Source organism: Plasmodium knowlesi (assembly GCF_000006355.2).
Source record: "Plasmodium knowlesi strain H genome assembly, chromosome: 12".
NCBI classification, from domain to species: domain Eukaryota; phylum Apicomplexa; class Aconoidasida; order Haemosporida; family Plasmodiidae; genus Plasmodium; species Plasmodium knowlesi.
The window spans coordinates 187,523-210,226 of record NC_011913.2 but is presented as its reverse complement, the minus strand read 5'-3'; the positions used below and the strand labels follow the sequence as shown (position 1 = coordinate 210,226).

Sequence of the window (22,704 nt, the reverse complement as noted above, 5' to 3'; positions counted from 1 at the left end):
TCCCTGTGAAGGATTCAAAAGGATGAAAAGCCGCCTGTAGCACGATCAGGGAAAACACAAAAAGTGTTGGCGAATCTGAGGTGGTACTGTGCAGAAAGAACAACTCAGTAAAGGAGAATGCACATCGTTGTGGTGGGTTCATCCGAAAATGCCATCGTCATTTTTTTTTTTTTTTTTTTTTTTTTTTTTCTAAAATTTTTACCTTGCCTGTTCAGGTGGGTCAGGTAATTTTTTTCCCACTTTTGCACACAATATTAGCTATTTTTTTTTTTTTTTTTTTTTTCTTGAGCAGTTATACACCTGGCTTCTGCATGCAAACTGTGTATTGCCGCATTTCGGCTTCGCACTCTGGGGTGTACTAACAGCTCATGGAAGTTATCACCTTCGTTAGAGAAACGGTTAGAAGGTGCTTTTCACTACTTGGTAGGAAGGGTGGGCACATGTGTTGATAACCATTTCCATGGACCATACCGAGAGCCATACTGAGAACAATGCCCAGAACCATGCAGAGAACTAATCCGTTAGCGACACCGATTACAACACGCATCCCAGAGGAGGAGAAAAATGAACAGCTACAGAAAACATTCCTTGTCCTTCTACGTCCTGGACGCTGCAGAATGCGGCGGGGATTTTTCCGCCCTGTGGAGAGACTTGGAGTTCGTCCCCAAGGAGGACATCATTATAATAAGGTAGGAGTTAGTCGAGAATGGTTTGCACACTGCACACTGCACACTGCACACTGCACACTACACACTACACACTACACACTACATGGATTTTCCCATCAACTTCTCCTTCACCTGAGTTGATATATCTCCTACAGGGTCACTCCCCGTCCACAATGAAATACCAAACGGAAAATCCCTGTGAGTAATTTACCTCCCCAGACATGCACACACGCAAACCACTACTACCTCTCTCATGCAGCATAAAGAATGACTTGAAAAGGGGGAACCTTCATGGGGAGAACAATTATCATGTGCAGGACAATCACCTTAGGATGGCCATTAAGGCAAAGTTAGAACAATGGGCACGTCAATGTAATCAGAACATGTTGTGTGATGGGAAGGACCAGTACGAACTGGTAGATCCCAATTTCCAATTCGAAGGAAACTCCTTTATTCTTTTTGTTAGAGTAGAGCTCCGCAAGTACATCCGGCAGGTGTACGCCAGAAGTGTTAAGCTACGCGTGAGGAGGTCTTATGGGAAGAGATACCGAATGATTATGAGGCACTACTTTGATCATTCCGTGATGGGGATGCCTCCACATGGGGGCAACAACCCTGCACAGGAGGGGGTGGCACAACGGGGAATGGCACAACGGACGGCCAAGCGGATGGCGAAACGGAGTGGAGCGAGTCAGGCCGAGGCCGACTCCCTTCGCAGACGCACCCGGTGCCTCAGTGAAGGGACGAATGTATGTATTAAGATAGACAGGGAGGGGGAGAGACAGGGAAAGAGGAAACGTCACGACGATAATGTTGTCATCTGTATCACCTTTACATTTAAGGGGATCACTCTCTGCGTTTGTTTGTCCAACATTGATTTGGAAAAGCATGTGGAGCGATGCGAGTACTATAGGTGTTTACTCAGCGCAGAGAAGTGGCACGCCAATGAAGATAATAGACCCGGAAGTGGTTGGACGCAGAGTATCAGCAGCCCAACGAACTCAAGAAGAAATTACGCTGAAATGTTTTTGGAGAATTACCGCCTCTGCTTCAAGCAAATGTACAACCATTTCACAAACAACATTACTTTCGAAACAGACAAGGAAGATCTTCACTTGTTTGGCATGGATATTGTAGTTCTACAGGGTTTTAACCAGCTGGTCCTTTTTAACCATTTACGGGACAGTAACCTACATAACGACTCTCTCATTTGGGGAAATAACATTGCCATTTTAAATAAGAATGAAAAGAACATATTGCAGAAAAGGTCTTATTTTACCTTAACATGTTCAGGTAAAAATGCTGAACTCGTTCCTTTAGGTTTTAAATTCTGCTGTGATTTGTTTTCCCAAATGGAAGTTAGCATTGTTGATGATTTTTTTTTATCACAAGTTGGGGAAGGTAATCGGGGCCAAGGACAAGTGCACATTGGCGTAAAGCCGGAGGTTCTGGAGTTGGGATCCATCTACACGTACCAGGTGGGTCAGGCAAGCTTCCATTTGGATTATACGCACGCAGGGTGTGGTAGCGGCGATGATTACGAAAATGGGGGACACCTATCCTTTTCAATTCTATGCTTCGACCCAAAGAGCCAGTCCACTATCCCAATCAACCTCTACTCATACCTCCACTTGAAAAAGAATTCAATTTTCAAGTACCTGGAGGAGAACGTTCGTTTTGGGAGGAGCCAATCGAGCAGAAGGCGAAAGGAATGTTGCGGTGTCCCTGCATATGAACAAAACAATCTTGACATGATGAGGCACATCTACGTATATCCACATAAAGGGATTGTAAGGCAAAACGAAGAGAAGAAAATTTGGCTTAATATTTACGTGGACCACATGCTAAAGAAGGATGAAGTTGTAGAAGGCTCCTTCATTTTAATTATTCGCTTTCATAAATGTGGGAAGGATATTAAGCAGATTTTTATCGCGTGCAGATACTGCCTGCGGGACAATATCGTGAGTGTACTTCTTCGGGACGACCGCCCGCTGGTGAGAACACTCTGGGATAATCACACCTCAATGAAAGGGTGGAGTAGGCACAGCAGGACCACCAGGGTGAAGACAAATATGAGCTTGCACAGTAGGACCACCAGGGTGAAGACAAATATGAGCTTGCACAGTAGGACTAGACGAAATGTCGTGTCAACTTGTAACCGTACGAAACGGTCGGAGGAGGGAAAAGGGAGACGACCCTTCCTCCCATCGAACATTACCAAGTTTGTTTTATATTCCTTCTTCACCATTGATCAGTACGAACGGGAGTTACTCAGCGGGGTGGGTAGTCCTCCTTCACAGCTGATTCGTGCCTCCCCCGAAGCAGATAAACCGTTGTATCCACTAGGCCTGTGCAGCCTACACACGGACCATCTGGTGTATTGCTTTAGTCCAACCTCCTCCCTTCAGGACGACAACAAAAAAGGAGTTCAGTGCAACCTTAATTATCACTGGAAGAAGCATTTTTTTTGTGTACAGTACCCACAAGAGAAGTACATCGACGAAAATTTTTTCCTCCAAAGTCGTATCATGGAGAGTAATGTGAAAAGGCAAAGTGGGGATGATGTTCCCCTTGAGGTCCATTACCTAGTCGGCCAAATACAGAAAAGCGGAAAAGTAGACAGACCCATCTCTGTTGGCACCATTTTGTTACTGTGGGAGGAACTCTTCCGGGTGTTAACCCCTCCTTTCGGAACTTTTGCACAAGTCATCCAAATGGTTAGGCGCATTTACAACCATCCAAAATTACAGCAGAAAAAAAAAATGCACTTAATATTCCGCATTATTGTAAGAAAATCCCCGTCTGTTTTATACAAAAATTTGTTTTTGATCCTCCTGTCCTTCTTGAAGAAGCTTTTTTTTTACTTTGTCCAAGTGTGTTTACACGATTTTGGAATTTCCATGGAGGGGGCACACGTTCAGGGAGGGGAGATGAGCAATGGTCCCTTTGGGAAATATCCCTCGCTTCGTACAACCGCACAGGTGGAGACAATACGCCCCTTTCCTCTCTTCATGCGCGCCTTCCACTTCTTTCACGTCTCCTTCCTAAGTTATTTAACAACCTTCTTCCTGAGTTTTCTAGACCACCAAATCGGCCTCGACTTGGCTCACTACCTACTATTCCACGGGTAGATCGCGTCTGCGTGGTTCAACCAACTGCTACTCATTTCGCCGCTGCGTTTCCTTTATATCCTATGTGCCAGATACTTTGTCACCTTATATATACCTATGTTGTCCATCCATCTCATCAGTTTGCGTAAGGTTTGGCACACAGTATATAAGGGCATCCCCCGAATGAGCTGAACAGAAACGACTAAATTGAATTTGGCATACATTTTTATTTGACGCGCCATACTCGTCAGCACCTCTTTAATGGCTATTTTATGGTCAGGCAACTGGACAACGGAGATCACCTGACTGCACTGTAGGTAGTATCTCCACCGTGTTGTCTTGGTAGAAACGCACCTTTTGAGAAACCTGCACCCCTCCTGAGGTTGCTATGATCTGGGGATGAATTTCCCCTTATCTCCTTTTGTTAATTTTGCGAAAGCTTTTCTGCAGTGCGGCTCCCTCTGTGACGTTCATTCCAAGTGTGTGTATTGGGTGGGGTGGGACGATGCTACTATCGATACGTATCCGGGGAGGCAGCTCTTCTATTACATGACTAGGCAATTATATCAAAAAAAGTGCAAAGTACTCACAGATAGGATGAAATACGAATCGTGTCCTCCATTTTTCACACCCTAATATCCGCTAGGTTGATACAATTTCCCCTCCATTTTTTTTTTTTCTTTTTGTTTGCCCATTTGAGAGCTTCTTTCCTAAGGTAGTGTGATACTAACTCGTATGCTACACTGGTGCGATGTGGCGGTTTCACCGTCAGGTAAGTCAGTGTTGGTTGCCACTTCGTCACGACACCCTGCAGGTGAATTGCCCAATTGGGGGGGCAGTATAAATCTGTATTTTTTTTTTTTTTTTTTTTTTTTTTTTTGTTCATATATTTTTGTTCGTATTTTTTTATTCATATATTTTTGTTCATATATTTTTTTTTTTTTTTTTTTTTTTTTTTTTCTTTAACGCTATTTGGAATATTTTTTTCACCTGAACCGTTCATGCAAAAAAAAAAAATTAGCTATATATTATATATATATATTTTTTTTTTTTTTTTTTTTTTTTTTTTTTTGCAAGTTTGGTTATGTGAACGTGCTTCTTCATTGCCCACTTTTAAAAAGTGCAGAAGCGGAAGAGGAAGAGCTGCGAGCGCGCATTATGAAGCGTACTTTGGAGCTTTTCCCCTACGGCGACACTTAGCATACAAAATATGCGCGGCTCTCTTCGGCAGATTGGCAGACGAGGAGTTTAGCAGATGGTCGGTCGCTTGTGAGTTGTGCCCCTCCGCGTGATATACATCCCAGACAGTTGAGGCGAGGACCGCTTTTTACACCTTCCCACGCTTTCTCCATTTTACTTTCGCACGCCCCCCCCCCCCTTCGACGCCTTCCCCGATGAACGACTTCCCAGGCGCCCTCCCCAACAGCGAGCGGTCAAGCAAAGTTGCGCTATACGCTATTCTGATTTATAAGCACGATGTGACGAAGCCAGTGTTCCTTTCCGCGGCAGTGGACCTGTCGTCTTTCCCCTTCTTCCACCGCTCGTCCCTGAAGGAGCACATATTTTTCCACTCCAGGTTGGTATGTAGCAGGACCCCCAAAGGGAATAGGGAAGTTATCGAACTGGAATCTGGAATAGGACACATGCATGTTTACACAAATAAGGATACCAATGTCAGCGTACTCGTCCTTTCCACAAAGACATACCCCCTACGAATAGCATTTGGACTCATAGACACGACACAGAGACTCTTCCACCAGAAATGTAGAACTAAGTATGAGCACGTAACGGAGGATTTAATGGAGGGGGCACTATTCACTACAGACTTGATGGAACTTCTAAAGAAGTACCAAAATCCAACTGAGGCGGATAAATTATCCAGGGTGCAGAAGGATCTAGATGAAGTGAAGGATGTGATGTTGAAAAATATAGACGATCTATTACAGCGGGGGGAGAAGTTAGATGATCTCATGAAGAAGAGCCAGGACTTGTCCAATTCGTCTTACCAGTTCTACAGGTTAGTTCGGTTAAAAGTAGTTAGGTTGTTGGAAGACAGGAAAAAAAAGGATACATGTGTGGATGGACGTTACTGGGCTATAATGTAGCATTGTTTTTTCATTTCTTGCGTGAACTCTCCTCTCCCACATATTTACAGGCAAGCCAAGAAGAACAACCAATGTTGCAAATTATACTGAGGAAGACTTTCCCGATTTTTCTACGAAATTTGGAGAGAAAAATCATCGCAAAAAGGGCAGGACAGTATATGTATATGTATTCCATCAGAACGTGTTAGTATATATAACATATCTGTTTGAAGGATAGATGGAGCATTTTGTTGTAACGTGTGAATGTTTTTTTCTCAACCTATGTGTAGCTTATATATGTGTACACCTTTCACTGTGGAGGATTCCTTCTTTTTTTTTTTTTTTTTTTTTTTGTGTGTGTGTGTGTGCGTATGTTTTGTGTGTTTTTTTTTTTTTTTTTTTTTTTTTTTTTTGTTACGCTTTAGCTATTTTAAAGCGCATACGTGTGTGCTTCGTATTGCCTGTTTTACATGTTCAGTGCAATTATCATCATCATCATCACCAGCACGTTGGTCTGCACGTTGGTCTGCACGTTGGTCTGCACGTTGGTCTGCACGTTGGTCTGCACGTTGGTCTGCACGTTGGTCACCACATCGGCCATGACCACCGCCGTCATCGTCGTGCGCTGTTGAGGAAGTAGCTTATTTAACTTTTTTTTCTTTTTCCGAAATTAAGGATTCCTTTGCGGATTTCCCCCGCGTGTTACGTGTGTTAGAAGTGTCCCTGTGCCATGGGTTGGGATGTTCTGATTTTGTTCGCCCTGAAAGACGGTGAGGTAGGAATGTTTTTTTTTGCAACTTCCTGTTCAGTCGTCTCCCTCAGGTAGCCCTCAAGTAGAAGATGGTTCGTTCATCGAAATGGGGTCCTGCAGATCTGAGGTGGGAATTGAGAAATGAGAGTGGTGAAGAAGCGGTGGAGTAGCCAAATGGAGTAGCGAAGCGGAGGATGTTCCTCCCGTACTTGCTCGTCCAGGGAACCACAAAGTGGCTTACCCGAGTGGATATCAAGGACGGCTAGAACTTCTTCAAACATGAAAAAGGTTCCACAGATAAGTAAAATGGAATTTTCCTGGCAACAATTCAGGAAGGCATTCTTCACAATCAGGGGGATTATGCCTTGGGGGGGGAGATGGGTAGTATGGACACATGTAAACATTCATAGTGGGGAGGAAGGATGCTCTATGTATTTCCTTGCGGGTAAACTATCTCTTTTGCGTATTTCGTTTGCCTTACCACGTGTGTAGAGGTTTCCTTCCGATGAGTCCTCCTTGCGGGCATTTTCCAGCCACGAAGTTACCTTCTCTGCACTGCGGAGTAAATGCCCGCGCAGTTCTTGTGTTATTTGTTCATCTTTACTGAGCATGTTCGAAACTTCACAGAAGTCGTATGTGCGTTCGTTCATGCAGGGGAGGTAGAGAATATCCTGCGGGAGGGTGAGAAGTGGAAAAATAGGCGTACGTGTACTGTACGCGTGTACCCTTGTACTGTACATGTGTATATTTGTACTGTACAAGTGTATATTTGTACTGTACATATGTACACTTGTACTGTACATGTCCACAGGGAATAGGAATAGGAGTAGGAAGACGCAATACGGTGCGTCAAGGAGGGACCGCGCTACGGTGTATGTAGCGCACAGGTACCTGGAGGAATCCCTGGAAGTGCGCAACGAGGGGCTGAAAGATTGCCAAGCTACGTGGGCGGGTCGCCGAGACACAGACCCGTATAGGCTTTCCCTTGTGGAAATAGTTTATTTCTTGGCAGAGCCGATTGATAGCTGTTTCGTTGTGACCGACATCTAGGATGACAGCTAAGGGGAGGCAGGTGCCAATACTCTTTGCATTCGCATTAGTGGAAATTCCAAAAGATGGAGATATTTTCTTCTTAACATGTTCAACCTGTTCAATAGCAAGGTACTGCATCCTTAGTGGAGGCTTAAGAGAGACGACTGTTTTCAAAATAGGATCCGAGGAGATATTCACCTTTAATATCTTGAGTGCCTCTGTTGCTATTCTTGTATTCTCCTCGTTAAAGGATTCTCCACGAGGTTCTGGTGGTACGACATGAAGGACACAGTTCAAATCCTTGGCTCTGTTGAAGACGCTTTTATAGATCGATACAGAAGGACCAATGATAACATTTGTGCTGTCTTTAATTATGCCGATTTTTTCTTCGCAAATAGAATTGAGATGATCTCCTAGCAATTGTTGGTGGTCATAACCAATGGACGTGATAACAACTAATTCGGGCTTCTTCAGAATGTTCGTTGCATCCAGTCGACCTCCAATCCCCGTCTCAATAACTGCATAATCTACCTTCTTCGACTTGAAAAACAGAAATGCAACGATTGTTATTATTTCAAAGAATGTTGGATTCATGTCCAGCTCCTCTGCTTTTTTCAGAACATCTTGAACCAGAGAGACAAATTCTTCTTGACATATGCACTCATCATTTACTTTCATTCTTTCTCTTATGGAGAACACATGTGGTGATGTAAAGAGACCTACTTTGTAGTTACGCATTCTTAAACACATACTTATTTTGTGTGACACGGAGCCTTTTCCATTCGTCCCAGCCACATGAACCGTCTTGTACGTATCCCCTGGGTTGCCGAAGCACTCGCTTAGTACCTTGGTTCTTTCTAGTCCCAGTTTTAGCGAATGTGTTCCATATAGCTTTCTCAGGCACTCTGCGTACCCCTGTACTGATGTCTCATCTTTTCCGCTAACCATTTTGTATTTTATTTCTACATCACAAGAATGATAGCGGTTGGTTGCAGAATAACCCAATTTAGAATCGTGTTAGAACCGATGGAGGAATTATATATAAGGTGATGATTCATCTTTATGTTGGACGAACGAGGGAAGGGGTTACACAAACGGTTCACCAAGAAAAGGTTTACACTTTAAAAAAAAAAAAAAAAAAAATGAGACAAATAGTACCTATTAATGGTTACCTATTTTATCCCTTTTATTTTTATTTTTTTTTATTTTTTTTTTTTTTTAGCGTATTTGAAGGAAGAAGGGAGACCTCTCCTTACAAAAAGTGGGAGTTATAAATGACCTGCCTTGGGCTTATCACTCATATTTTGGGGTAAACCATGAAATGCATCAACGGCTTTCTCCCCTGTTCGCCGTCGGTTTTATTTGCAGTACACATACCGTGTGTGGGGGGGGAAAAGAACAAAAAAATTACGACGGAAACCTGTTGGAAGGAAGGAGTAGTTACCTCACCAAGTATGGGGTCGCACCGCCTCCCCGTAGACTTCATGAACAGGGCGAGGTCAACGCAATTGCGACCATCTCGTGCATTTCACACGATACGCGGGGCGATGTGCTCAGTGTTAAGGGGATAAATTGTAAACCCATCACCACAAGGGTAAGACTTTTTTTTTTTTTTTTTTTTTTTTTTCCTCCACAGGTGAACAGATGTACTTATTTACATCCATCTGTGGGGCACCCGCGTAATATTGGGACGACAAAAGCTTTTGCAAAAATTGTGTCGGGAAATGTTTTTCCTTAGTTCCACGGATGAGACACCCCGCACGCAACAATCATGGGAGGAGGTAATAGAATTTTGTAAATGGACCCTTTTTGTGGCTCTTATGTGAAGGATACATGAAGCAAAAGAGAGATTTTGAAGCAGAGGAAATCACAGCTGTGGTGATGATAAACCTATTCGTAGGAAACACCTAGGTATATATGAAGGGCATGCATAGGAAAAGGTACCCAGCTAACTACCTTTTGTGCATGAGAAGGGAGCGCGTGCGAGGTGGCGAGTACAAAGCGGCCCACACCGTTTGTGCCTCTATCATCCATTCGGAGGAAAATATGTGCACGACAAGGGAGGGGAAATTCGTTCCAGCTTGGTGTTTTTTTTTTTCTCCTCCGCAGGGGAGTGCCCCCTCCCGTAGGGGGGGGAGAGCCCCTTTTCGTGGGGAATGTCCCGCATGAATCCTCACGTTGAGATAACGGATAGCACCACTCAGTGCTCTGGCGTAATGGGGATGTGGCGGGGCCACCTGGCATTAAAGGGTGCTATATATAATAACGTCGTCGCTACGCCGGCGCAACACCGCAGGGATGACCCTTTATTTCTCCGCCATTGATGTGTTTTAACGCATGCAAAGTGGTTCCAGCGGGGCGATGGCAAATGCCCACTTTCAGCTCCCTCGTTTAACGGTGCGAAAAAAAAAAAAAGGGTAATCTCGTATTTGACAGCTTCTGCATATTTGGTGATGCTGTAATTATACTCGCGGATTGAAAAAAATATATATATATATATTTCATACCAAAATGAACTTCACAAAAAAATAAGAAAAGGAAAAGGGTGCACAAAATATTATATTATCAAAAGTTTTTCAGGGACATTTTTCTCCAAAATTTCTCATTAAAATATTTCCTCCACCCCCCCCAAAAAAAAAAAAAAAAAAAAAAAAAAACGTCTGCGGCATCAACAACGCGATATTATTTGCTTTCCCCTTCCACATGTGAGAAACACAAAAAAAAAAAAAAAATAATAAAATAAAGCATTATTTCTCCCTTTCAAAAAGAAATATATATACTCTTAAGTGTATTCTGAAAAATATTTTTGGCCACTGGCGTATCGCTCAAATTAATAAATATTAGCTGTAGTTAAACAGTCATTCCCTTTTTTTTCTTTGCTTCATTTTTTTTTTTTTTTTTTTTTTACTCTCTCGAAAATGGCGCCAAAACCCAAAATCGTCCTTGTTGGATCCGGTATGATCGGAGGAGTGATGGCTACGTTGATTGTTCAGAAGAACTTGGGTGATGTGGTCATGTTTGATGTCGTGAAGAACATGCCCCAAGGAAAAGCGTTAGATACATCCCACTCCAATGTGATGGCGTACTCCAACTGTAAAGTCACAGGATCTAACTCCTATGAAGACTTGGAGGGAGCTGACGTAGTAATTGTGACAGCAGGTTTCACGAAGGCACCTGGAAAGAGTGACAAGGAATGGAACCGAGATGACCTACTCCCACTGAACAACAAAATTATGATTGAAATAGGAGGACACATAAAGAAGTTGTGCCCAAATGCTTTTATCATCGTTGTCACAAACCCAGTTGATGTCATGGTGCAGCTGCTCTTCGAACATTCCGGTGTACCAAAGAATAAAATTATCGGATTAGGTGGTGTTTTAGATACATCTAGGTTGAAGTACTATTTGTCACAGAAATTAAATGTCTGCCCTAGAGATGTGAATGCACTTATTGTCGGTGCACACGGAAATAAAATGGTGCTTCTGAAAAGATACATCACTGTAGGAGGTATTCCACTTCAAGAATTTATTAACAACAAAAAAATTACTGATGAGGAGGTGGAAGCCATCTTTGACAGAACCGTGAACACTGCATTGGAGATTGTTAACCTTCTTGCCTCACCATATGTTGCACCCGCTGCAGCTATTATCGAAATGGCTGAATCTTATTTGAAAGATATTAAGAAGGTTCTTGTCTGTTCCACTTTATTGGAGGGTCAATATGGCCACAAGAATATCTTTGGTGGTACTCCTCTTGTTATCGGAGGAACCGGAGTTGAGCAGGTCATTGAGTTGCAACTCACTGCAGAGGAAAAGGCCAAGTTTGACGAAGCTGTGGCGGAAACCAAAAGAATGAAGGCACTCATTTAAGCCACTTTCACCCTTTGTAACGAGAGAGAGAGTTTTTTTTTTTTTTTTTTTTTTTTTTTTTTTTTCATGCGTGGAGGGGTTTACAACAACCAAATGGGTTAATTGAGCTGGGGCGAAGGGATGATAGAGAGAGTGGTCATCCTGAATTTATCGCTTAACTGTCTCTTTCATCACCCCACTTTTCCGCAGTGATATATATATATATATATATATATATATATATATATATATATATCCCCATTTGGTATGCGTGTATCCCTTTTTTTCTTCTCCCTCCCGCACATGATTTATTTCCTCGCTAGATAGAACATTATATATTTTTGCCCAGAGTTAAGCATGTCCCTATATTTTGTACTCGTGTCGTTTTGTCACTTTTTTTTTTTTTTTTTTTTATAAAACTGTGTTACTTACCATGAGGGCATATCCCCCTTATAGCCCATAACCTATGCTTGTGCGTTCCGCGTCGAAAAAAACTTGAACGAAGAGGTTGATGAAGACACTGTTGCTTGTTATTTGCTATCCTTTATACCCGTTAGTACCGCTAGACGGAGTGATTACCACGTTACCTGCTTTTGTGCACACTGGTTGAGCGGTACGCCTTCGTACAACAACAGAACGAAGATTCTCCATGTTTCATTTACACACATCACATCGCATATGCATATTGTCTTCCACACGGTAGAAATTACACCTACATCACTTCGTCAGCCTTAACGGCAAAGCAGAAGGAACCCTCCAAACCATTTAAAGTGGACCATACAAAAAAGGTATTCACACCAATGGGCTACTACAGTTAACAGTTGAGGTTACTTATATTAAAGTAAAAAAAAAAAAAAAAAAAAAATATATGAACAAAAAATATATGAACAAAAATATATGAACAAAAAATATATGAACAAAAATATATGAACAAAAAAAAAAAAAAAAAAAAAAAAAAAAAAAAAAAAAAGCTTTAACTATGGTGTGTGCACCTGTGGCTATTCATAACACGGGAATGGTCTTCCACATCGGTCATTTGCACGGGGGGAGGGACTTCCTGGGCATGGACCGGTGCCTACTCATCATCGATGGCGCGTATGTAAAACACGTTGTTGCCTCGAATGAAGGCATCGTAATAGCTCCCAACGAACTCGCCTTCGAAGAACTCCTCGGTCTGCTCCAACGCAACGTTCATGCGTTCATCCAGGCAAGCTAGAATGCCCTTGAAGTCGGACCCGTTGTTCAGTCGTACAATAACGACTCGTCCCTTCAGGCTCTGCACAAAATCCTTGGGGGAGTTGGAGCTCATGTTTGGAAGGGGGGGTTGTCCTACATGAGTATGCGGGTGAGGCGAGGAAAATGAACGAGGATGAAGGGGATGCAGGTGAAGGGGATGCGGATGAAGGGGATGCGGATGAAGGGGATGCGGATGAAAGAAAAGTGCATGTGTGATACTCACGTATTTATATTTGTATTTGTATTTTTGCATTCATTCAATACCTACAGTAGGAAAGATTCACAGGGTGGGGAGAGGAAGGGTCGCTCAAGCGTATGATCACACGTTCTCCTTCTAAAAACTTTCAGGAAATCTCAGTGCGATTTGCGTGGTCGCGGCAGATTTGGAAGAATCCTCGTTGGAGCCTCTCTAAAGGGAAGAAGTTGCTAAACAGTGTTCCACGTGTACGTGCTTATCGTGCATCCCGTGAGTGGTTGAGAGGGGCCTAGAGTCGCACTCGTCAGTTGGGCAACCATGGAGGGGTAGCCGTTTTCGCGTTGCAGAAAAAAAAAAAAAAAAAAAAAAAAAAAAAAAAAAACATTTTTAGCTTTTTTTTTTTTTTTTTTTTTTTTTTTTTTTTTTTTTCTGCAACGCGAAAACGGCTACACCTCTTGACCACTTCGGCGCCTCCATTAAGGGCAACCGTTTTTACCGCCCTTTGGGTGAAAGCACATTCGAACAGTTCGGAACAAAAGGATGGGGGGATGCCAATCGGCGAACAGGTCATTTGGAACAGATTGTATAGCTTATCAAGAAAAAAAAAAAAAAAAAATTACAACAAGTTTATCTGTAGACCATTTATTGAAAAACTGATAGAAATGGCCTCTTTCAGGTAGGTCTTTTTCTCCACTTCTGGGAAAATACACCTTTCGTTCGGTTGCAGGTAATAACATGGGGGGGGATGAAGCAAGTATTGAAATTCCTCTCCCCATTAACACATGCGTTTTTTTTTCTTTTTCTTATTTTTTCTTTTTTTTTTTTTTTTTTAAATGAACTACTTGGGGGGAAGAAGTTGGAAGGCCCTGCACAACAGAGTCAAACGGATGAATACGCAAAAACGAACGAATGAGTAACAAACTCTGTTTGTTGGTATTGTTTTTGCAGCGCTTGTGTGGAGGCACAGTGTGCGTTCGCTTGGTATCCATAGCGAGCGTGGACATTCCACCCGCGAGCCATCACTTGGTTATTACATTGTTCCGTTTTTTGTTTCATTTTTTTGTTTGATCTTTTTACGTAATTGCACACATACACACAGAGACAGACAGCACCTGGTGCCTTCCGTTAAAGGGCGAACATGGGATATGGGCCAGGTAACGAACGTTTCTTGTCACCCTTAAAAAAATCGACACAGCACAGCACAGAACAGCCAAGGGAAAGGAAGGGGAAGGCACTCCTTCTTCTGAGTGCACTCTGATGGAAGGGGGGAAAATCCGACGAGGGGTGAGTAGCTCCACCGTGTGGAAGTTCCTACCCCTTCATGTTGAAAAGATCATTGAGGGACTCCTTTTGGTGGATACGTCTTATTGCGTCGGCGACAAGTACAGAGACACTCAACTTTGTAATCTTCTTACAGCTGTCGATATTTTTGTTCGATTTGACAGTGTCCGTCACGACAACTTCCTCCAGGGGTGAATTTTCAATTCTCTCAATAGCAGGCCCTGAAAAAAGACCATGTGTAGCGAAAGCGAAAACTCTCCTGGCACCATGTTTTTTTAGTTGCTTAGCAGCCTCACATAAAGTTCCAGAGGTATCAATCATATCATCAACAATGATTACATCAGAATCGTATACATTTCCAACCAAATCCATTTTCTCAATTTCATTTGGTTTCGTCCTTTGTTTAATTAACATAGCTATTCCACATTCACTTATTCCTCTATGGTTTAGTCCATCTTGAAACTTCCTTGCTCGATATACTCCCCCCGCATCAGGAGAAACAATAACAGGTTTATATAAATCCTTCTTTGTAAAATAATCTAATCCTATGAGTTGAGCTTCCAGGTTATCGACTGGTACTCTGGGTCCAAAGAACCCTTGTATTTGTCCTGAGTGTAAGTCAATAGCTACAACACGATCTACGCCCATGGCTTCTATCATCCTGGCAACATCAGCTGCTGATATTGGTACTCTAGAACTTAGTTTTCTATCCTGTCTTGCATAACCATAGTACGGAATGACTGCAGTGATTTTTTTAGCAGATGCTCTCCTACATGTGGAAATCATTAGTAACAGCTCAATCAAATTTTCATTAACTGGTGGGCAGGTTGGTTGTATAATGTATACATCTTTGCCCCGGATACTCTCCAAGAATTGCATGGAGACTTCACCATCTGCGAATCTCTTCAGGTGTACTCTTCCCAATATGGTGCCTAAATGGTCTGCAATATTTTTACTTAACAATGGGTTGGAGGAACCACTGAAGAGAATGGCATTTTCCATTTTTTCAATTGGTCTCTTTTCTTCTGATCTCCACAAAGGGTGACGAAATCCTTTTTTGTTGGTGTCGCAGAAAGATATATTTTTACTTCTGAACAGGGATTCATTTCCACTGTTCCATTGCCCCCCTAAGAGGAATGTACTTAGGTCCTTCTTTACATTTTTCACCTGTGATTTTAACTCCCTTCTCTTATCCTCATCTCTCAGTGTACAGTAGTACACGACACTACTGCTTAACAATACAGCTAATGTTCTTTCGTAATTGCCATGATTGAAGAAGTTACTTCTCTTGTACCACTTTGCTGTGTTGCATATTTTCGGGTGAAAAAATGTCATCTTGTACACTTCTGTGTATTGGGAGCAACAGATACAAATACGGTAATCACGAATGGATATGGAAATGATGAACGGGAGAATTACCAAACGGGTGAACTGAAAAGAACACACGAGATGGTTGGTGGGGATTCTTTCAGAATTTAGTATAGCCAACGCAGCAGGGGTAAAACACGGCGTTGCTCTAAAATGGAAAGGCACGATTTTTCAATTTGAGCGGGAGGGAAGATGCCGCGGGGGGTACCCAAGCCAAGCAAGGGGAAGGGGAGAAAAAAAAAAAAAAAAAAAAAAAAAAAAAAAAAACACAAAGTTGTGAACAATGAAGTGGCGATGCGTTGAAGGAGCGATCTACTTAACCGCACAGGCGCGACAAATTAGTCATGCCATCTATCATCTAGTCGGACTGCACAAAGAACAGCCATGCCAAATGTTAAGCGGCGGGGTAAAAAAAAAAATCGGCCTTCTGAGGAAGAGCAAACGAGAAAGAAGTTTCACAACGTGGCCTCATCTACGTGAACAAAACGAAGGAATAAAGAAAAAAAAAAAAAAAAAAAGATGCACAAGATTATACACGAAGGTATGCACAGGAGCGCATGGGTACTTCTATGCAGAAAAAAAAAAAAAAAAAAAAAAAAAAAAAAAAGCCTGTTCATCTCTTGAGGTGTGGTCGACACACAATTGTTACTAAAATTCCCTGCTCTTTTCAGTTTTAATAAAAGGGGGTAATAAAATATATATAACGGTACAACTCACAAAGCGTGTTGTTGAAAAGCCACGAGCTCATCATATTGGAGGTTAACATTGTAAGGAATGCCAAGTTCATTTTTTGTAAAAGATATAACCATTAAGTGAATCAAAATAAGAGTAACAATTTTCTCTCTCCTGTTCAGACCCTGCTCTATTGTTATGTTGCTTTTTTTTTTTTTTTTTTTTCCTTTTAAACTTATCTGTTTGTATGAGTGTGGATACCACCTGATGTGCGGTCCGTTTGATAAGCTGAATTGGCATACGTTCCTGAAGCAGGCATCTTTCGCTTATTTGAAATGCTTTTTTTCAACATTCCTATGGAGGGAATTGCCTCTGCCCCTTTTCGCCTATTTTTGGAGCAACGTTATACATATGTTTGTCCGCTCCCTGTGGGAGGACCCCAATTGGAGAGAACATTCTCCTATACTGACATCGTAACGTGTAGACTATGCAACAGTTCGTTGAACTGTGCCAACTTTTTTTTTTTTGGGGGGGGCGCTATTCGCTCCTTCGACACAAGTGAAGGGGGGTGGTGGGTCTCGTACGAAGCTGTATTTCTACGCAGAATTTAGAAAGACAAAGAGATGAACTTAATGTTTGGATACATGGTAAAGGGGGAAAATGCATTTCCTTAATTCCACTACGCAGGGTTTACTCATCGGATAAAAGGGTTGATCATCTGAGGTAATATACCTGCCAGTCTTACTATCGCAGGATGCGACTTTTCTCATTTTTTGCTGACCTGTGCAGGTGAATTTTATCTGCTGTGCTACTAGTGTGCACAGAATGGTTAGAAAGTTATGAACAAGTCAGTTTTTTTTTTTTTTTTTGCGCATCAGGAAAGGGCAATTTGGCTAGCTAATCTATGCACTTCATACCCCTGTAGGGACCCATATGTATGCCCATTTGTCCACAACAAAAGCGCTAATGAAAGGGGATGGAATGTTTCCAAAATGATTCTTCCTTTTCATCAGCACATTTGTTGTGGTAAAGAATGATTGGGTGTATCTCCTATGATGAGAAATCCCAAAGCTGTGTGTGTGTGTGTGTTTTTTTTTTTTAAGGTCGTTTAGCCCCAATGGCAGTTTCCGTTACAGCAAAATAAAGAAAAAAGAAAAATGTTTTTTTTTTTTTTTTTTTTTTTTTTTTTTGCGCAATCGAAGGTTATGCCACTGCAGATGTTATTTGCAACTGTGGTTTCGATTTTGCCAGTGGAGGGATTCCCGTATCTCTTCCTTTTTTTCTGTGTATTCTTTTCAGACGGCTTGGAGCATTCCCCCGCGTTCTTTGGCCTTTCGATTAAAAACCCGGCGAACGCTTGGTGCTGTTGCAGCACCGTCAAGGAGGAGAGCATGCACAGGAGGCAGAGCGATGGGGTATGAAAAAAAAAAAAAAAAAAAAAAAAAAAATTAGCAAAGCAACGGGATATATATAGAGTGAACACAGAATGGATGAAAAAAAGACGATGAATTCTTTATTTCTCTTTCACGGGAACTGGAAGAGGGAAGAGGGTTAGTTTGGTTTGGCTTCCTCGTCCACGACTGCCTCGTGTTTGTAGTTCTCGAACAAGTAGCTAATATGTTTTAGTGAATCATCAAAGAGTTCCTTCTCTTGTGCATTTAAGTCGAGCTCAATGATTTTCTCGATTCCCTTTCCGCCAATAACCACAGGGACACCTGCAAAGACTCCCTTGTGGCCGTACTGACCATTCAATGGCACAGAACATACCAACACTCTCTTCAAATCCTTCAAGTAAGCCTCAATAATTTCCACAATAGCTAAGGAAGGTGCAAAACAAACTGATCCTTCTGGCAACAAATCGAGTAGCTCCAAGCCTGTGTTTCTTGTCTTCTCCACAATTTGACTGATCTCCTTTTCTGTGATGGCTCCCTTCTTCGTGAAGTCATGCAGTGGGATTCCATTCACACAACAGTACCGTGGCAGGGGAACCATTTTGTCTCCATGAGCACCTATGACGAATCCTTGGACATCTCCTGGGTTTACCTGTGTGGGGAATGTGTGTATATGTGTGGGTAGGTAGTAGAAGGGGAATATCAGTGATTTAAATGTGATAATTCGGATGGGTTTAAGTTTATGGAATGATTTAATCTAACAGCGATATGAAGCTCGTGTGCAGAGACGCACTGAAGTGTAGTGAACGGTGGAACTGCACATGCGGCGCAGTCCTCTCTGCTTATCACATACCCTGAGCTTCTCGGCCAAATTATGTCTGAGCCTTGCACTGTGCAATACCCCAGCCATGCCACAGATCTTATGGGAAGGTATGTTGCCATGCACTTGTAATACTTTGGCCATGCAATCAACTGGGTTCGTAGTGACCACAACAAATGCTTGGGGGCAATGCTTCTTGATAGACTTGGATACCTCCTTCAATAACTTAACGTTTGAAGTGTACACCTGTCTTTCTATATCTTCTTCATCGAACTCAGCGAATTCTCTCTCTGATACCTCTATCGTCACCACCACCACTAGGGAATCCTTAATATCTGTAATTTCGTTGGTACCCAGTATGTTGATTCTGGATCGGTTGAGTGGGCGTGTGTGGAGAATATCAAGGGCTCTTCCCTTGGGGAGATCTGCATATATACATCAGGGCAAGTGGGGGAGTGAACATAAGGGATGAAAATATGGAAATGTAAAAAAATATAGAGATGCGTACACATAAGGAAACATGTATAACAGTGGGACAGAGCACATTCGTTGTCATATAAGATGGCAAGTACGACCCTTCCCTTACCCTTTGTGAAATCATGAAGAACCACATCGCCCAAATTTTTTTCGCAAATCATGTGGGCCAATGTACAACCGATATCGCCTGCGCCGAGGACACTAATTTTCGGGTGCTTAACAGATGTCATTGTGGCTACAGTTTCTGTGCAGGTAAGTTTGATTTACTTTTCGTAACGTAGTTTGATTTGTTCACTGGTGAGGAAGTGCTGCGATGGAAACATAAGTACGGGGAGATGAGGGGTCCATCCGTATATTTGCGCGAACATGTGTGTATTTGTGTGTGTGTATGGGTGGGACATGGAAAATACGCCAACGTTGGGGACATGGAGAATATGCTTACCAGTGGGAGAACAGAAGCACAACTGAATTGGGGGTAGTTCACTGAGGAAAACGTCTATCGAAGTTGGGGGTGAGAGGGTAAGGAACACTATGGGTGGAGTGTTCATGCATGTAGGTATGTGTGTGTATGGTGCGCGTGAAAAATGAACACGCTGCCTTATCATTCAGAGTTTATGTTCAGCTTGGGATATTTCATTTGGAATGATACACTTCGACATCATTCATTTAACACCCTTTGATTCGTATTCTTGATGCATCTTTTTAGTTAACCTTTTCTTTTGTTTATCCTTCACGATAGAGGAATTGCAGCAGAGGGGGAGGGTGAGTATGCAGGGTCCATGGAGAAAAAAAAATAAATAAAAAAAAAAAAAATAAAAAAATAATAAATAACAATGGGAGATAGTAATGAGGCACAAAATGTACTTGATGTGTGTTGAAGAGAAAAGTGGAAAATTAAAAATGAGCCATCGAGACAAACGTGCAGTGGCGAATCAGGAGGAAAAATTCTCCTCATCATGGCGAGCATGGAGAGAAAGATGTACTTATATATGCACACGCGCATGCAAACGTATGTGAATAACCTTTGGTCCCTGATGGGGGGAATTATAATGCAGCTGGTGTGATAGTTCACCTAGGCAATGTCTTCTACATGGTGCCCCGCCGTGTCTAATGGCTAGCTCATATGGAGAAAGCTTTTTGTAGCGACCTTAGAGCATGGGGGAAGGCTAATTAAATGGAGATCACGAAAAAAAAAAAAAAAAAAAAAAAAAAAAAAAAGCTTAGCTTTCTTGCACGCCAAATGCGTATAGCTACATAAATTGCATTCACGTCGGGGTATTTTTCCTTCTTTTTTTTTTTTCTTCCCTTAGCGCACTTGGCTTGGCTTGGTTTTTTTTTTTTTTTTTTTCTCCCTGTGCGCTCTGCTATTCTTTCTCTAATTAGGCATTGTAGGGATTAGAAGACAAGGGGGTGAGACTTACGGAAAAGTGGGCACCGTCGGATAGCCCTTACCCAGTGGCTGATTGGCTCAGTGTTTCTCCCCTCACGCACCTTGTTAGCCACACGAATATAGAGGTAGGCTCTGCACTCCATGTCGTTCTTCCGTAAGGGCATGACCACACATTTGGCCGCTCTCTTCCGTTGGGTGTTTTTTTTTTTTTTTTTTTTAATATCCTTTTTTATATCAAGGGATGTTATTCTATTTTCCTTGAATTTTTTTTTTTTTTTTTTTTTTTTTTTTTTTTTTTTTTGTGGTGAGGGAAAGGTGGTCAAGGCGGTATGGTGTAGCGGCTCCTTCCCTGGATCACTGTGCACGCCTTTGGTGGGGCCTCATAGATGGGCCAAGTGGACTACCCCCGTTCAAATGGTTCACCTCGCCAAGTGAGTCATCGCTCTCTTTCTTCACTTATCTCCGCTGTCTTCTTGCATCCTTACAGTCACACAACCTCTCAGAAAGGGAAGTCGTCCCTCCCCTCGGTGCAACTTAGCGCAAAAAGGTGAAGTGGTAAAAAGAGACAAGTTCATTGACATTCTTGCGGTAAGCGTTTTTTAAGGGTTATTGGAATAACAGAGGGGGGGTGTTAAAAAAAAAAAAAAAAAAAAAAAAAAAAATTTTGGAGAGCTTCCTTGTCACTGACAGGTACAAACCATTCGCGCTCATAGAATTACTAACATTTACCACAGATTAGTGGAATCTAACATCTGATATTATACACTTGGATTGGTAGGAGGAAAGTACAAGGGGGGTACAGGAATATAGATCAGTAGAGGATCGGTGCATGTATGCGCTTAGCGAAGCGGTGTTGTTGAAGGTGCTTTTCTCCTCTCCACCACCCGCATGACCACGCAGAAAGGAGATGAAGAGATGAAAGGGGAGGGGGTACACCAGAGAACGGAGAAGAAGGAAGACGAGGAAGCAGATGCACAGGAAGAAAAACACGACCAACAAGATAAAGAGAGGGATGTCTATACTATCTTAGGAGAGCAAACAGAAAAAGAAAAAAAAACACTCAAGGGGAAAATAATAGAATTAGAAAAAGCAATAGACATAAAAATAGTACAACTGCAGAAGGAGCTAAATGAATCGAAGCAGAATCAACAGATACAGGACTTGGACTTTACAACTATTTTAGATGAATTCAAGGAGGATATAACTAAAAAGATGAATGAAGTGACTGAGGTAATAGAAAAAAAACTGGAAGAACAGAACTTGAAGCATGCCAAGCTATTCAATATCCTCGTGTCTCTAAAAAATGAAAACTTTACCATTAGCAAGTCCATTTCTTTGCTCAACGATAAGATTCATATCATTGAGGGCGAGATTGGGGAGTAACACCAAGTGGATTGGACACTTTCCACGTGGAAGCCATCTCCATCATTGGATAGAGATATGAACATACACACCTCTGTATGTTTGTGTGTGGCATATCCGTGGGGGGGAGAGAAAGAGAAAAGAAACATCTTTAATGGTCCCCCATCTTACGTTTTTTTTTTTTTTTTTTTTTTTTTTTTTAAGCCAACTATTAATGATATATTCGTCTGGTCAGCATAGGAGGCAACCGCAGTATGCATCTCCATCGTATGTACACTCATCGGGCGAATGCCGAAGGATGGCTCTGTATGCACTCCGTTACTTACCCCCCCCCTTTTAGCAAACATCCTTCACCCTTTGGCAAAATCCCCCCCAAAGGAGGAAAATAAATTACGCAAAATGGGGGGTAGTTCCTCTTCCATTGGACAAATCTAAACGTGCTTAGAATATACGAAAGATAGAACTGTGGTGAGAACATGGAATCGATGGAGGATTCTTCCTTTAAGCATGCCAACCGAGAGGGCTACTGTTGTCTGCGCAGACTTGTGCAAAAATATAGCGAGGACACAAAAGATAAAGCCACAGTTGAGTACATACAAGTTGAAGCATGCTCAGTGCGTGCACAAGGGTGGAGACAAAGAGAGCGAATATTACCAGGTTAAAACAAAAAGAGATGTAACTTTGCCAGAATATCTATGCGACACCCCTCCAGGGGATTTCTCTTCAACCCTCACCCCGATAACTGTCCCCTTTTCGCTTCTTCCTCCGAAATGAAAAGAAGGATGCTCACCCTCACCGTGCACACCAGAATGGAATATTTTTTCTTTGGATTTTTTTTTTTTAGGTTTTTTTTTTTTTTTTTTTTTTTTCCCTTTTTTTTTTTTTTTTTTGCGCACTTGTCGTACGAGCTGTATGCGTTTTCCATGGGAGTCTCCCTCCTAACTGTTGAATAATAATATGGGAGCTACTTGATTTGTTTATTTTACATGTAACTTTCGAGCACTTTTATTTGGGGGAA

General features: G+C 42.1%; 8 protein-coding genes across 8 annotated transcripts; 4 read left to right on the top strand and 4 right to left on the bottom strand.

Annotated features, from left to right (window-relative positions):
- Positions 1-564: 564 nt before the first annotated feature.
- On the top strand, positions 565-3,799 carry PKNH_1204200 (conserved Plasmodium protein, unknown function; the record flags this gene model as incomplete). Its single annotated transcript, XM_002260059.1, has 2 exons — positions 565-689; positions 928-3,799. 2 exons carry the CDS (start codon positions 565-567, stop codon positions 3,797-3,799), a joined length of 2,997 nt encoding a protein of 998 aa, XP_002260095.1.
- A 1,373-nt stretch (positions 3,800-5,172) lies between these two features.
- Positions 5,173-5,973, top strand: PKNH_1204100 (snare-like protein; the record flags this gene model as incomplete). Its single annotated transcript, XM_002260058.2, has 2 exons — positions 5,173-5,795; positions 5,934-5,973. 2 exons carry the CDS (start codon positions 5,173-5,175, stop codon positions 5,971-5,973), a joined length of 663 nt encoding a protein of 220 aa, XP_002260094.2.
- Positions 5,974-6,691: 718 nt separating this feature from the next.
- PKNH_1204000 (dihydrofolate synthase/folylpolyglutamate synthase, putative) lies at positions 6,692-8,593 on the bottom strand (the record flags this gene model as incomplete). Its single annotated transcript, XM_002260057.1, has 4 exons — positions 6,692-6,735; positions 6,855-6,977; positions 7,095-7,284; positions 7,505-8,593. The coding sequence occupies 4 exons, from the start codon at positions 8,591-8,593 to the stop codon at positions 6,692-6,694; spliced, it is 1,446 nt and encodes a 481-aa protein (XP_002260093.1).
- Positions 8,594-10,563: 1,970 nt separating this feature from the next.
- PKNH_1203900 (L-lactate dehydrogenase) lies at positions 10,564-11,514 on the top strand (the record flags this gene model as incomplete). Its single annotated transcript, XM_002260056.1, has 1 exon — positions 10,564-11,514. One exon carries the CDS (start codon positions 10,564-10,566, stop codon positions 11,512-11,514), a length of 951 nt encoding a protein of 316 aa, XP_002260092.1.
- Positions 11,515-12,568: 1,054 nt separating this feature from the next.
- PKNH_1203800 (U6 snRNA-associated Sm-like protein LSm6, putative) lies at positions 12,569-12,802 on the bottom strand (the record flags this gene model as incomplete). The annotated part of the gene is made up of 1 exon (XM_002260055.1): positions 12,569-12,802. The coding sequence occupies one exon, from the start codon at positions 12,800-12,802 to the stop codon at positions 12,569-12,571; it is 234 nt and encodes a 77-aa protein (XP_002260091.1).
- A 1,434-nt stretch (positions 12,803-14,236) lies between these two features.
- Positions 14,237-15,541, bottom strand: PKNH_1203700 (phosphoribosylpyrophosphate synthetase, putative; the record flags this gene model as incomplete). Its single annotated transcript, XM_002260054.1, has 1 exon — positions 14,237-15,541. The coding sequence occupies one exon, from the start codon at positions 15,539-15,541 to the stop codon at positions 14,237-14,239; it is 1,305 nt and encodes a 434-aa protein (XP_002260090.1).
- A 2,256-nt stretch (positions 15,542-17,797) lies between these two features.
- PKNH_1203600 (lactate dehydrogenase, putative) lies at positions 17,798-19,164 on the bottom strand (the record flags this gene model as incomplete). Its single annotated transcript, XM_002260053.1, has 3 exons — positions 17,798-18,289; positions 18,491-18,882; positions 19,044-19,164. 3 exons carry the CDS (start codon positions 19,162-19,164, stop codon positions 17,798-17,800), a joined length of 1,005 nt encoding a protein of 334 aa, XP_002260089.1.
- Positions 19,165-21,212: 2,048 nt separating this feature from the next.
- Positions 21,213-21,707, top strand: PKNH_1203500 (conserved Plasmodium protein, unknown function; the record flags this gene model as incomplete). Its single annotated transcript, XM_002260052.1, has 1 exon — positions 21,213-21,707. The coding sequence occupies one exon, from the start codon at positions 21,213-21,215 to the stop codon at positions 21,705-21,707; it is 495 nt and encodes a 164-aa protein (XP_002260088.1).
- Positions 21,708-22,704: the final 997 nt, after the last annotated feature.